Genomic DNA, 13,890 nt, shown 5'->3' with positions numbered 1-13,890 from the left:
ACAACTTACCAAAATTCATGGAGTGGCCCCCCTGTGAAAATTATTGCCCACCCTGTTCTAAAGCATCCAAGTTCTCTTTTCCTTTGAAATGTAACTGCAGTAACCGAGTAACCATGTTTGGCATTCAAACTCTCTCCTCTAACTTGACCCAAAGCCATGGGCTTGATGCAGGAGTTACTGGGTAAAATTCTATGGCTCTCAAAATCTACAAAAATTCTCCTGCTGCTTGACTCGGATAGCATTGCCACCAAGAATGCCTTATACTGCTCCACATAAAGAGTGTGTGTGAGTCTATTTAAATATAAACATAAAATAATGCAACACGACTATGTATAACTGTTCTTTCCCCATCATTCATTCCCTGAGTCGCTGAGTTTAGCTTTGATTGGTGCTGGCTTAAAATGCTGTCTTTTACCACATACGTTACAGTGAGCTGGCTGTAGCTCTTTTTTAAAATTATTTTTTTAAAAGAACTTGGACTTCTATTATCAGTCTCTTAATTCTCTGCACCTCTCTTCCTGGAATAAATGAGGTTCTCTTCCTAGGCTATAAAAAAAACAACAACTCTACAGAATTTGAAAGCCTCTACTGTCGTAAATTTAGTTGAATAACCCTAGGTATTGCCAGTTACATTCCTGTCAGGGGTGAAAGTAACTGAAAGGACTTACCGGTACGCCAGAGTCCTGAGTGGGGGCATGACCTCAACCGGAAGAGGCATTTAATGGCACTGGGGCTCCGGGCTCTTTAAAGCACTGCCCGAGCCCCGCTGCAGGAGCTCTGGCGGTGATTTAAAGGGGCCGGGGTGCCAAACAGTGGCAGTAGCCTCGGGCCTTTTAAATCCCCGCCCGAGTCTGGCTGCTGGGCTCGGGTGAGGATTTAAAGGGCCCAGGGCCACTGCCACTGTGGGGAGCCCCGGGCCCTTTAAAGCGCTGCCTGAGCCCCACTGCCGGAGCTCCAACGGCGGTGCTTTAAAGGGCCTGGGGCTTCCCGCAGCAGCTGGAGCTCCGGGCCCTTTAAATCCCCACCCGAGCCCGGCAGCTGGAGCTCTGGCGGTGATTGAAAGGGCCCGGGGCTCCCCACAGTGGCAGGAGCCCCGGGCCTTTTAAATCACCGCCCGGGAAGCCGGTCCAGTCCGGCATGGCGAACCAGCTCTTGCCGGTACGCTGTACTGGACCATACCGGCTTACTTTCAGCTCTGATTCCTGTTAATGAAGAACTGTACTGTTACATAAAGTACTTGTATGGGCAATATGAAAAGGCCCTTTTTATTTTTACAGTTGTTCGAGCTGTCTCTTTCATGGAGACTTGATATTGATGCTATTATACTAGGCTGGCTGAGGCACGTTCTAGTGACCTTTTACTTGCTTTGGATTCCCCCAGCACTCTATGTTGGTGCTCATAGCTGAGCTGGATTGGAACTCAGGATAAATTCCAGATTACCAACATTTGAATCTTTGCTGTAACCTCTGTATCACATGGTGACAGTCTAGGATTGTGTGTGTTTAAAATGAGTTTGCCCCACACCTATGGGAGAAGTCATTTAGGAACTTGAATTTCTCAGAGTTCTCCAAAATCTTGCTGGGTGAGGAGGGCTGCTTTCTGAAGACCCCACTTATATAAAGTCTCCAGTCTCCCCCTCTGTGGCACATGCCACTCTTAGAAGCCAAGCTGCAATTGGCTGAATGTTGTTTGTATGTTCCCATCCTCCTCCTCTTCCATTTCTCGGGAGGGAAGTGAGAAGTAAGAGTAGAAGCCCTAGAGGGGAATTAGTGCTGTTTTAAGCCTGCATCCACTCCCTTTGCCATGCTTAAAGGGAGGGAAGCATCGGGGCTAATGTGTCGGATTTTATTTGATGCTATGGAAATTGAATCTTGGATTACATGATAGTATTCTTAAAACCACTGGGGATATGCACACACATTCTTTTTAGAAAGCTTACCTATCACTTTCGTTGCATGTTTACTCCCTTTTCCACCTACTGACTTTCTTCTATTACTAATCACACAATTATGCACAAAAATCCAGGATGCTACTAGACCTTCCAGAGTACTTAGTATGTACTTCTTAGGTTCAGTGGATACATAAATCACTGTCTTTGGGTTTGTTTTTTTTTAAACTATACCAAACTTGCCATAAATCTTTTCTAGACGATGGTGTAAAAAAGACACTATTAGATTTGTTTAAACCTGTTATAGGACTGATAATACAGAGATAGGTTTGTTCTTCTGGTTAAATGGATAGTCTCAGGATTTTACTGTAGTTTACAGAGGTCATTAATTTAAGTGCCTGAAATCTCGGATTATAGTAATACAAATCAGGATGTACACTCTGGCATAGATGTAAAGGCTTGTTTTAATTGAACACTCAAACTTGTCAGCTTGTGGTTTTATTTGCAATCTCCTGGTAAAGACAACTGAAACAATCAATTTGATTGTTGTGTTTACAGCAGTGTACTTAGAATCTGAAGCTTATCACTTCACATAAGATTTGGGGGTATAAATATTTTAATCTTTACATCACTTAAATACCATTTAAGAAGCTCTGCTACAGAATAGAGGCATTAAATGCTAAATTTCTTAAGAGGAATCTTGATGAAGATTCATTGGGCTTATATTTGCAATATCAAAAATAAACAGCCATCTTTGTGGAGTAACAGAGAGCAGATTTTAGAAGTGTATGCTGCTGGTTCCTCTGAGGAACAATTCCATTTTCTCTAGCATGTAGAATGTGACTAGCTTCTGAAGACGTATTTTTTAAATAACTAAAATAGACGTATGATCTCTCGGTATTGCTAGGTAGAGAATCTTTTGGGGGCCCTATTACTTGCTGGTATAAGAAGGCATGGGATAGTTAGTCTTATTGTGATGTTTGTTGCAATCATTGTTCTCTCTGACTAGCAAATTAGCCATCTTTAGTTAATTTATAATGGAAAGTTAACTAAATTCATCTTAATCTTTCTTTCTTAAAAAGGTGTTAAATGAGGGGGTGGGGTTTTTAAGGTTTGTTTTCCTGGATAACTGCTTTAAACAAGCTAATTAACAAGTAAGGTATTTGGCCAGATTCAGCGCTCATTTATATGGAGGGAGGGAGGTGGAAATCTGGAGCAGCAATGTTAATTTGATGTGACTGATAATGGAGTTACTCCAGATTTATTACTGATATAATAGAATAGTAGTAGCTGAGCCTTAGCATCTCCAGGTTGAAACTTTGAGAGCTGGTATTTGATTTCATAATTTCACACTGCAGAGTCACTGAAGATGTGTGTGTATGTATTACTTTACTGATTCCTCATCCCCTTCACCACTCCATATGTTCTCTCAAGAACAGAAAGAGACAACTTACACTAAGATCTTTGGGAGAGCTTTTCCATCTTGACTTTTTAGATTCCAAAGCCAGAAGGTACCACTATGATAATCTAGTCTGACCTCCTGTAAAGTACAGGCCATAGAACTTCCCCAGAATAATTCCTAGAGCATATCTTTTAGAAGAAACATCCAATCTGGATTTAAAAATTGTCAGTGATGGAGACTCTACTGTAACCCTTGGTAACTTGTTGCAGTTAATTACCCTACCTTAAAAATGTATTCCTTATTTTCGGTCATCTGAATTTAGCTGTCAGCCATTGGATATGTTATACATTTTTCTATTAGAATTAAGAGCCCATTATTAAATATTTGTTCCCAATTTATATATCTATATAATCATGTCACCCCTTAACCTTCTCTTTGTTAAGATGAACAGACTGAAGGAGCTCAATCTATCACTATAAGGCATGTTTTCTAATCCTTTGACCATTCTCATGGCTCTTCTCTGAACACTCTCCAGTTATCCTTCTTGAACTGTGGACACCAGAACTGGGCACAGTATTCCAGCAATGGCTGCACCCGTGCCAAATACAGAGGTAAAATAACCTCTCTACTCCTACTTGAGATTCCCATGTTTATATATCCAAGGGTTGCATTTGCCCTTTTGGCTGCAGCATTGCACTGGGAGCTCATCTTCAGCTGTTACCCACCACGACCCCCAAATCTTTTTCAGTCACTGCGTCCCAGGATAGAATCCCCTATCCTGTAAGTATGGCCTGTATTTTGTTCCTAAATGTATACATTTACATTTAGCCATATTAAAGTGCATATTGTTTGGTTGTGCCCAGTTTTCCAAGTGATCCAGATCTATGTCGGTGGCCTGTCCGTTTTGTTATTTACCGCTCTCTTAATTTGTGTGCTATCTGCAAACTTTATCAGTGATGACTTTGTTTTCTTCCAGGTCACTAATAAAAATGTGAAATAGCACAGGGCCAAGAACTAATACCTGTAGGAGCCCACTAGAAACTTACCCGCTTTGTGGTGATTACCCTGTTTACAATTACATTTTTAGACCTATCAGCACATATTAAATGGATTAAAAACTGGCTATGTTAATTTTATATTGTTCCACTGTTTTAATCAAAATGTCATGTGCGTCCATGTCAAATGGCTTACATAAATCTAAGTCTATTACATCAACACGATTCCTTTATCAAACAAACTTTCTACCTCATAAAAAAGATTGACAGGATCTATTTTCCATAAATCCATGTTGATTGGCATTAATTATATTACCCTCCTTTAATTCTTAACTAATTAAGTACCATATCAGCCACTCCGTTATCTTGGCCTGGGATTAATGTCAGACTCAAAGGCCTATAATTACTTGTAGGGTAAATGCAGCATAGACATATATGGTGCTATACAAGTAATAAACTCTGGACTCTCATTTTGTTAGGTAAGTAAGGAGGAACTTGTTTAAACAAAATTTTTATAAAAATATTCTTAAGTGGTTTGGCTTGTTCCCTGGATCTTCCCTTCATGCAGCAAAGGATGTTGGGGAGCACTGCCCCATCAAATCATTGGAAAATCCACACACCAAGGGCAAGTAGGAAACTCTACAACTGATGCTACTGTGCAGGAAAATCTAAGTTTTCTTATTTATAGAAGTAAATTGCTAGCCCTTAGAGTTACAAAGATTTCCTCTGTTTGCATTTGGTAACCTTCATAATTTAATTTAAGTTTGAGATATGCTATTTACTCTCCAAAACCTAGCCATTCAGTAGCTAAGGTTGTTCTGTAACCTGTCCTAGTGTTAGGATATAGGACACTGTCCACCCTCATTTGTAAACTTCCTAATCTTGTAGCACAATTTAAAATGCCCTTTTATGTAAAAGTCTATTAAAACTATCAGTTTCCTCCACTGAAATACCATTCATATTAAACACAAATCAAAACTTCATTATTAAAATTTTTTGAAGAAAGGGAAACTGACATGTTGCCTTAAAGGTGGTTAATCAATTACTTCTGTTGAATAAATAGTTTTGGCCTGGGTAATGGAGTGGATAAGGAAAAGTTATTTACTTATTCCCATAATACAAGAACTGGGGTCACCAAATGAAATTAATAGGCAGCAGGTTTAAAACAAATAAAAGGAAGTTCTTCTTCACACAGCGCACAGTCAACTTGTGGAACTCCTTACCTGAGGAGGTTGTGAAGGCTAGGACTATAACAATGTTTAAAAGGGGACTGGATAAATTCATGGTGGCTAAGTCCATAAATGGCTATTAGCCAGAATGGGTAAGAATGGTGTCCCTAGCCTCTGTTCGTCAGAGGATGGAGATGGATGGCAGGAGAGAGATCACTTGATCATTGCCTGTTAGATTCACTCCCTCTGGGGCACCTGGCATTGGCCACTGTTGGTAGACAGATACTGGGCTAGATGGACCTTTGGTCTGACCCGGTACGGCCTCTCTTATGTTCTTATGTTCTTAACTACAATAGATTGCACTATGACACTTCTGTTAAGCAAACTTCCACTATTTGAATAACGAGGTAGCTGTGGCACAATGACTAACTTGACAACTAAGAAAAGATAAGTTCATTTAATGGAAAGCAAGCTCCTTCCTAGTTGTACATGGCAGAACTCCTCTAATGTAAAAGTTTCCTTCTAATCTACCATTGCATTGTATTGGTCAGGAATATCAATTGTGCAATACAGTTTTTGTTTCCTTTGCACTCAACCAGAACATGAACTTTTTGTTCTCATGTAATGTGGTTTTCCATTTTTTCCCCCTCTTCCTCTAGCATACCGAAAGTGAACATGAAGTCCTCAAATGTATTTAGTCCATGTCTTGTTATAAATCAGATGCATTTCTGCTATATTCCAACCAGAATTGAAGTAATTTCTGTGTCATTGTGCTGGAAGTTTTTGAAGCATTCAGATTTTTTTTCAAATGCCATAAATAATCTGAGTAATGTTTTAATCATCTAAAAAGCTTCCTTCAAAAGAAAAAATGTAGGAAAAACATTCTATAGCCTTATTCTATTAGATCAGTATTTCCCAAACTTGGGATGTTGCTTGTGTAGGGAAAGGCCCTGGCGGGCCGGGCCGGTTTGTGTACCTGCCGCGTCCGCAGGTCCGGCCGATCGCGGCTCCCACTGGCTGCGGTTCGCTGCTCCAGGCCAATGGGGGCTGCTGGAAGTGGTGCGGGCCGAGGGATGTACTGGCCCCGGCCCGCCAGGGGATTTCCCTACACAAGCGGTGTCCCAAGTTTGGGAAACACTGAATTAGATCAATCCAGAACTATTAAAACATCTGTGTCATTTTAACAATACCTTTCCATTTGTGTGTGTGTGTGTGTGTGTGTGTGTATGTATGTATGTAGGCATTCTCTAATGAAGTTACAACTGTTTTTTTTTAATAAGGCCTAATTTAGTGTACATACCAACCCACCCCAGAATCCAGACAAGTCATATCACCTTTAAAATTGATAGAACTTTTTTTCTGCAAAATTTGAAGTGAATTGGCTGAGAATACTCAGAAAATAGAAGGAAGCATAGTTCCAGAAGCATTTTGGAACTTTTGCTGCAAGGTGGAAAAAAAATTAACAGGCCTAGTACCGAGAACCAACATTAACCTGATTAAAGACTTTTTTGCAAAGAATTTTTAAAACTTAGTCTGCTCTGCTTGTTTGCTTTGGTGACCTCAGTATAGAAAATCAAGAGACTGCAGCAAGAGTAAGAAAAGGAAGAAAAAGTCGAACCTTTTTCTTGCACAGAGAGAGACTTCCTAAGGTGTGACTTGATTGGTAGGCAGGCTTGCTATTGGGGTGAGTGGGTTGGACTTTTTTTTATATATATGTAAAAAAAGCTTCACAAAGGTTCTCTTGCTGCCCTTGGGTGGAACACTGTAAGTGAGGGATTGCGGTCCTGATCTCTATCTACTCCTTACCTCTGTTCCTACCCAGGCCACTTTCCCTGTGGGCTGGAAGAGGGAAGTGATGAGTATCTGCATTTGAATAAAGCTTAAACTTTCCTTGACACTTTTTTGTCTATTAAAAAATAAAACACATTTTCCAAGAGGAGAGGTTATTTAACAAACTGTGTTGTATGTGGTGTTTTAAGCTGTCTAGGGTAGGAACCGTATCTTCCTACATGTCTGTAATATGCCGGGCCACTCTAGTGATGCCTCACAAATAAATTGGGGTATTGTTGAAGATTAACTTCTTAAATTTGAGAAGGTGTGTGTGTGTGTGTGTGTGAGTGAGAGAGAGTAACTTCCTAACACACACAAATTGAGAACTTTGGCAAGGAGTTGTAGTTCAGAGTTCAGCCTTTCTAGTACATGATATATTTTCCTGTTCCTCTAGAAATCCCTTCTTAGCAGCGGGGAAGCGTAACAAGAGCTACAAAAAGATGTTAGTTTATTTCAGTCACCTCTGACAAATTTACTTGAATACCTTCTAAAATTGCTGCTTCCTTACAGATTCAGCCCTATGAGAAGATAAGGGCCAGGGGATTGCCTGTTAACATCACCTCAGTCTTGAACAAACTGGTTGTAGTGAAACTAAATGGTGGCTTGGGCACTAGCATGGGCTGTAAAGGCCCCAAAAGTCTTATTGGCGTGCGGAATGAAAACACCTTCTTGGACCTGACAGTTCAGCAGATTGAGGTAAGAAACTTTTGATCTGCCCTGAAAGCCATTGTTGAAACAACATGCTTTGTGAATCAGAGCGTAGGCTAAAACTCCTCTTGAAGTTCTTGCTAATTTAGAAACACTTCCACTGACTAATCTGATTCGATTTAAAATTGAAACTTGGCTGTCTGAGTGGTACTGCTCTGCCCTACTGGGTAGGAAACTGGAATCAGATCTCTGTTCTGCTCTCTGTGCCACTAGCGATTGGGAGTGCTGAGAGTTACTGCACCTGGACTGGATTGTGAGCACCACTTAGTAGTGATGCACACGGCCACTCCCACCATGGCTGAGTAAGCAGCAGCATTAACAGAGATGGTAGGGAATCCCATATGGTCCTTAGATAGTGACTATGACGGAAACTTCCCAAAAGAAGCTAGGCAGGGAAATGGAAGACCCCCAACTCGCTGGGATGCGGGGAATTGCACTGAAAAGAGAGGATAAAAATAAAGTATTGCATATGCTATGTGGATGGAATTGAATTACACCAGCATTTCTCAAACTGGGGGCTGCGGACCCCACTGATCAACTCCTCCCACTTCCTCCCTCAACTCCTCCCCCTCCCTCTATCTCCCGAAGGCTACTGAAGGCAAACCGGGAGACTTTAGGTACTAAAAGTCTGGCGGCGCAGTGGAACTAAGGCTCCCTGCCTGCCCTGGCTCTGCGCCACTCCTGGAACTCCCTGAGCCCGCACCCAAACTCCCTCCTAGAGCTTGGACCCACTCCTGCACTCCAACCCTAGCCCCAGCCTGGTGAAAGTGAGTGAGGGTAGGGGAGAGTGAGCAATGGAGTGAGTGGGGGAAGGGGTGGACTGGGGGTGGGGCATGGGGCAGGCTGGGGATGGGTCTGGGGCTGAGCGGGCATGTTGGGGCTTCCCAAAAATGTTTAAATCAAAATGGTGGTCCTCGGGTTGCTAAAGTTTGAGAACTACTGGTTCCCACCATTCTGGTCAAGGTTAAATCAGCATGCATGCTAACCCAGACAGTGCTAGTACTTCTAAAGTACCATGGATCAAACTGCAGAATTTAGCAGGGCCTTAAGCAGTAAAATGCAGGTACACTTTTGATTCCCCCCCCCCACCCCCAGATCTGAGTCCCAAGAGTAGCTTTAAAAGCTTTGTTTTCTCTTAGGTTCAACCCTCCCTCTTGCCACACCAAATGTTTTTAGCATCACTCCAAGTATACTCTCTCTTCTGAGTAAATTCCAGATTTTAGAAGTGATTGGCATTTATTCCTCCAAAAAGCAAATGAACACTTGCAGCTGCAGGTTTTGGGAGGGCATTTTGGCTGTTATAGATTTACCTCTTTACATTTACAATGCTACTTATTCTTACAGTAGATAAGTACGATGGCCATGAAAGGGTAGGATATTGGCTTGCCCTAGTTTCCTCATGCAGTTCATTCTAGTTTTAGGTGCTTACCAAAGTATTTTAGTTTGGAGTACGTATATTGGTATGTCTGGTTGTCCTTTCCCCAAGGGCTAGGAAGGTGAGCTGCAGTCTCATACAAAGATTTAGTCTCGTGCCCAATTCTTGCATTGTGTGATATCCAAGAGGGTGCTTCAGGTGTTCTCTTTTGAGGGTCTTTGTTGATGTGGAGGTTAATGTGCCCAGTTTTTGGTCCCCCCCCCCCTCTCTCTCACACACACACACAAGGTTTGGAAACTTACGTTCTTAATAGCTGCTCCGTTGCTGACGTGAAAGCTGCACTTAACAGAAGTTCTTGGAGATTCATGGCAAGAAGCATATTACAAAACTTGTCTTTTAATCACTTTTAAGATTATTTTAATAGATCCTAACACACAGAGTAGGGTTAAGGACACTGAGAATGTGCCCGCACCTTTTTGAACGTACCAGCAGTTAAAAATTACACAAGTGAATGCCTCAAACCATACCTGAAGTAAATATTCTTCTTTCCAGAACAGTCCCAGTGAAGCTGATTTGATTCACTCCTTATTGCAGTAGAATAATGCCCATTATCACCCTTCATATAGTTAAGGGAGGGACCAGTTCATTTTGGGTACTGAATTTTTTTAATACTTTATACTGTGTGCTCGGTCTACGTTAGACAATTATTAAGGATATGATTTGGTCACGGATTCCATGACTTTAACAGACATCTGTGGCTTCAGCTTCAGCCCCGGGTAGCAGGGCTCTGGCTGCCAGACCCCCCATGCAAGGCTCTGACTTCCATGACTTATGGTTTATTGCCTGCATCCTGCCCATGAATTTTAATAAAAATCCCGTGCCAAAATCTTAACCTTACCTATTATCCATATATAGAAAGTTGGACTCTCTGTATGTGCGCCCCTTCATGGCTGGATGTGGTGTAGCAGCTCTTCCTGTTTAGTACTCCCTGCCGATGGTCACGCCAGTCTGGAGGTGGGCTGCCTTTTCTTGCAACTCAGCCCTCTGTCCAGGTCATGGTTGAGTTACACACTCCCTCTCAGGTGGAACAAGTCCACATGAAACCATACCCAACGTTCCAGTCTCTTCAGCCCCTCTGATTGGGAGTTACTAAGACCGAGTCCTCATGTGGGATCTTCAGCATAGACCACTCAAAGAAAACACAGCTCAAGTACTTCTCATCCCACTTGACTCCCAATACTTTACTGCCCTATTGAGGACCTCTCCTTCTCGATCTCAGCTCCATATTGAACCCTCTTTTGGGTCCACAACAGCGCGAATCAACATCTCCTCTAGCCTTCACCTTTTCTCTCTGTACCAGGGTTTTCCTTGCTTCTAGCAGCCTTCTCTAATATCCTCAGCTTCCTGGGCTTCCTTTTCAGGTCCCATGCCCTCCTTCCTCACAGCCTTGTGCTGGGGTTCAGCCTAATGTCTGAAAGTTCTTTTTTGTTCTCATTTCAGAATGCTGCCTCCCAGAGCTTTCTGCCTGGAATCCCCCCTCCTCAGGGGCCTGCTTCAGGAGCTTATCCCTTCTTGGAGCTCCTCTCCAAAGTCCCCTTAGGCTTTACTATACTGCTTTTGGGCTTTGCTGCCTCAGGCTTCCTCCTGGGTTAGGACCCTCTAGTCCAAGTCTCCCAGGTGTCTCAGTCTTCAACCCAAGAAAGAAACTGTCACCTATCTCACTCATTCTTGGTTCTCCTCCTGCCATTGCCCTACATTCTTTCCCTCATAAAGACCCAGCTCCTCCCCAGTTGGGTTTTATGATGATGTGCCTAATATCCCTTTAGGTGCCAGCCAGTGGCCTCATTGGGCTCAGTCTCCTGTTATAACCCATGGTTAACCAATGTGGGAATTATACATCTACTCGCACCATTTTTCAACTGTTTTTAACCAATTCCTGAATAACCAATACCATGACATCCTAACTGCTCTGTACTGTTGATCATGTCATCAATCTGCCCAAAAAAAAAAAAGCTTCAAAGCAGTTGTGGGTAGGAGATTGCAATCCATTTATAAAGAATCCTAAATACAGAGTGGATTGTAAAAGCTCCAAATTGCCTATTGGGATAAAATATCGTGCAGAAGGACAAACGGTTTTCTGGGTGTATATATGTCTGAAATTCAAAGAAAGCTAAGAGTCCCTTCAACATAACCATTTTGTGGCACATCTTGTATGCATTAGCCTATCTGATGCACTCTCCAGTTAGAACTGAAGAGTTAAGAACTCAATTGTTGTGTTTAGCTCTGAATGATTTGTGTGTGCGCGTGCACATTTAATTTAGACCTTCAATAACTTGTTGTTGTTTCATCATAAATATTTTTGTAGCTATGAAGATTGTCTTTTAGTTAACTGTTACATTTGTCTAGATATCTTTTTAAGAGATTTTTTTCATAACCATTGTTTGACACAGTCTGCAAATAGTATCTAAAGTCTCATTGTTTAGGTGGCAGAAATAAAACCCAGTAACTCCTGCTGAATGTGATCTTTTTTTTTCTCCTCAGCATCTAAACAAAACCTACAACACAGATGTTCCTCTTGTTCTAATGAACTCCTTTAACACTGATGAAGACACAAAGAAAATCTTGCAAAAGTACAGCCACAGTCGTCTGAAAATATATACTTTTAATCAAAGCAGGTATCAGATTTTTTTCTTCTGTTTGCGGTGTAAGAAACAAGCAAGCTCTTCCTTGTTGTGCATATTAAATATTTTTGTTAAGAGTTTTAGACAGCTTAACTATTATTGAGCATTAATAGTGACATACTTTCATGTTCTACCTCTTTAAAAGGGCCTTTTTTGAAGTTTAAAAAGTGAGAAGGCCCAAGAATAGCTAGATAAAATTAATAACTAAAAATAAATGGGTGGAAGAAATCTGTGTTCCGAGATCAGACTTGCAGTGGAACGCAGGAACGTGGGCTTTGAATTCTGAACTGTCTTGGCTGTGAAACCACAGGGTTGGGGCTGTCGGAAGCAGGTGTAGAGTGACTTGTAGGCTGACCACCAACAAAGTTTGCCCTGTATTGGTCATGGGAGATTCGGGAGGGTCCTGCTTTTTAAAAAGTGAATTCCTAGATTCCTGTGACTGCATATAACATGTTCTGAACCCTTGTGGAGGAAGAAACTTGCATTACCTCTGGCTCCAAAGAGATGATTCATTTAAGTTCATACTTAATTAAATATTAACTTGCAGTTTCTGCCCCGATATTCAAGTATGAACACAATCTCCACCGGTCTCTGTGTATCTGATTAATTGGCCTAAGAAGTAATAATTTTAAAGCCACACCAAGTCTGGAGTATCCCATGTGACTGCATTATTACTGCACTAAGGTCTGTATCAGTATTTAACATGGATGAGATCTAATAATTGTCATTTTGCAGGTATCCTAGAATTAATAAAGAGTCTCTACTGCCAATAGCCAAGGACGTATCTTATTCAGGAGAGAATACTGAGGCGTGGTATCCCCCAGGTCACGGCGATATCTACTCCAGTTTCTATAACTCTGGTCTGCTTGACACACTTATAGGAGAGGGGAAAGAGTACATTTTTGTGTCCAATATAGATAACTTGGGAGCAACTGTGGATCTTTACATTCTTAACCATCTTATGAATCCACCAAATGGAAAATGCTGTGAATTTGTCATGGAGGTCACAAATAAAACCAGGGCAGATGTTAAGGTAAAAATGTATTTGTTCAAGTCAATTCATGCACTCACTGACTTAGCAAAATTTTAGTCTCGTTTTCTTTTGTATTAGTAGTTTCAACCAGATGTTAAATATCACCTCAAATATCTTTAAGGCTTATACCTCAACCCAACAGTCAGCTGTAGATCTAACTTGAAAAGAGATGTAAAGTCAGCGGGTTTTATGACATATTTACAGTTTTGTGGCATGGAGTGCAGTATAGCATGCTGTTTTGGTCAGTCATATGCAAGTATTAAAATATATATACATCTCTTGGGCTTCAACTACTAGACAGGGCAGCCTATTGTGTAGGCCACATGGGTTTTTAACCTGGGGGTCATGACACCTTTCCCTTCCCATATAGCAACATCAAAGAGGCGTCTTAATATGGAAGAAGCTGAGAACCACCATGCTACAGTAGTAGCCTCTCTTGCTAGTTCAGGACTGCCTAACCCACTTCTGTATTTTAAAAATACAATATATAATGCTCTATAGCCTACATTTCTGGCAGTCTTGACCCAGCATCCTGCCCTGACCAGTTTCAGGTGGTGAAACCGGGGTGTCTGGCTAATTGTTGGCCAACATTTAAACCAAAACAATGACAGGTTTGGTACATGCAGTAAGCATTTTTACCACGTAGTGATTTGTACCACCACCTGTAAGGGTCTTGTCCCATGTTGTGTAACCATGAAAAATACTGCTAGTGCCCCATTCATTTGATATTATTGTAAAGGATCTGAGTCAACCCATAAAAGGAAGGAAATGTAATGTAAGATCAGGGCTTTTTATCCTTTGAAGCCTTA

At 41.5% G+C, this 13,890-nt stretch overlaps 1 protein-coding gene across 2 annotated transcripts in view; it reads left to right on the top strand.

The window, feature by feature from the left end:
* The window catches only part of UGP2 (UDP-glucose pyrophosphorylase 2), a 42,688-nt gene that overhangs the window by 22,989 nt on the left and 5,809 nt on the right, over window positions 1-13,890 (top strand). For both annotated transcript variants that reach the window (XM_045008369.1, XM_045008368.1), the window contains exons 4-6: window positions 7,795-7,980; window positions 11,909-12,042; window positions 12,784-13,081. In XM_045008369.1, coding sequence (XP_044864304.1) covers window positions 7,795-7,980; window positions 11,909-12,042; window positions 12,784-13,081 — 618 coding nt within the window. The remainder of the gene's footprint in view (window positions 1-7,794; window positions 7,981-11,908; window positions 12,043-12,783; window positions 13,082-13,890) is intronic.

Source organism: Mauremys mutica, chromosome 3, assembly GCF_020497125.1.
Source record: "Mauremys mutica isolate MM-2020 ecotype Southern chromosome 3, ASM2049712v1, whole genome shotgun sequence".
Lineage (NCBI taxonomy): Eukaryota > Metazoa > Chordata > Testudines > Geoemydidae > Mauremys > Mauremys mutica.
Note: the sequence above shows the minus strand (reverse complement) of the source record. Positions and strands in the feature narration are given on the sequence as shown.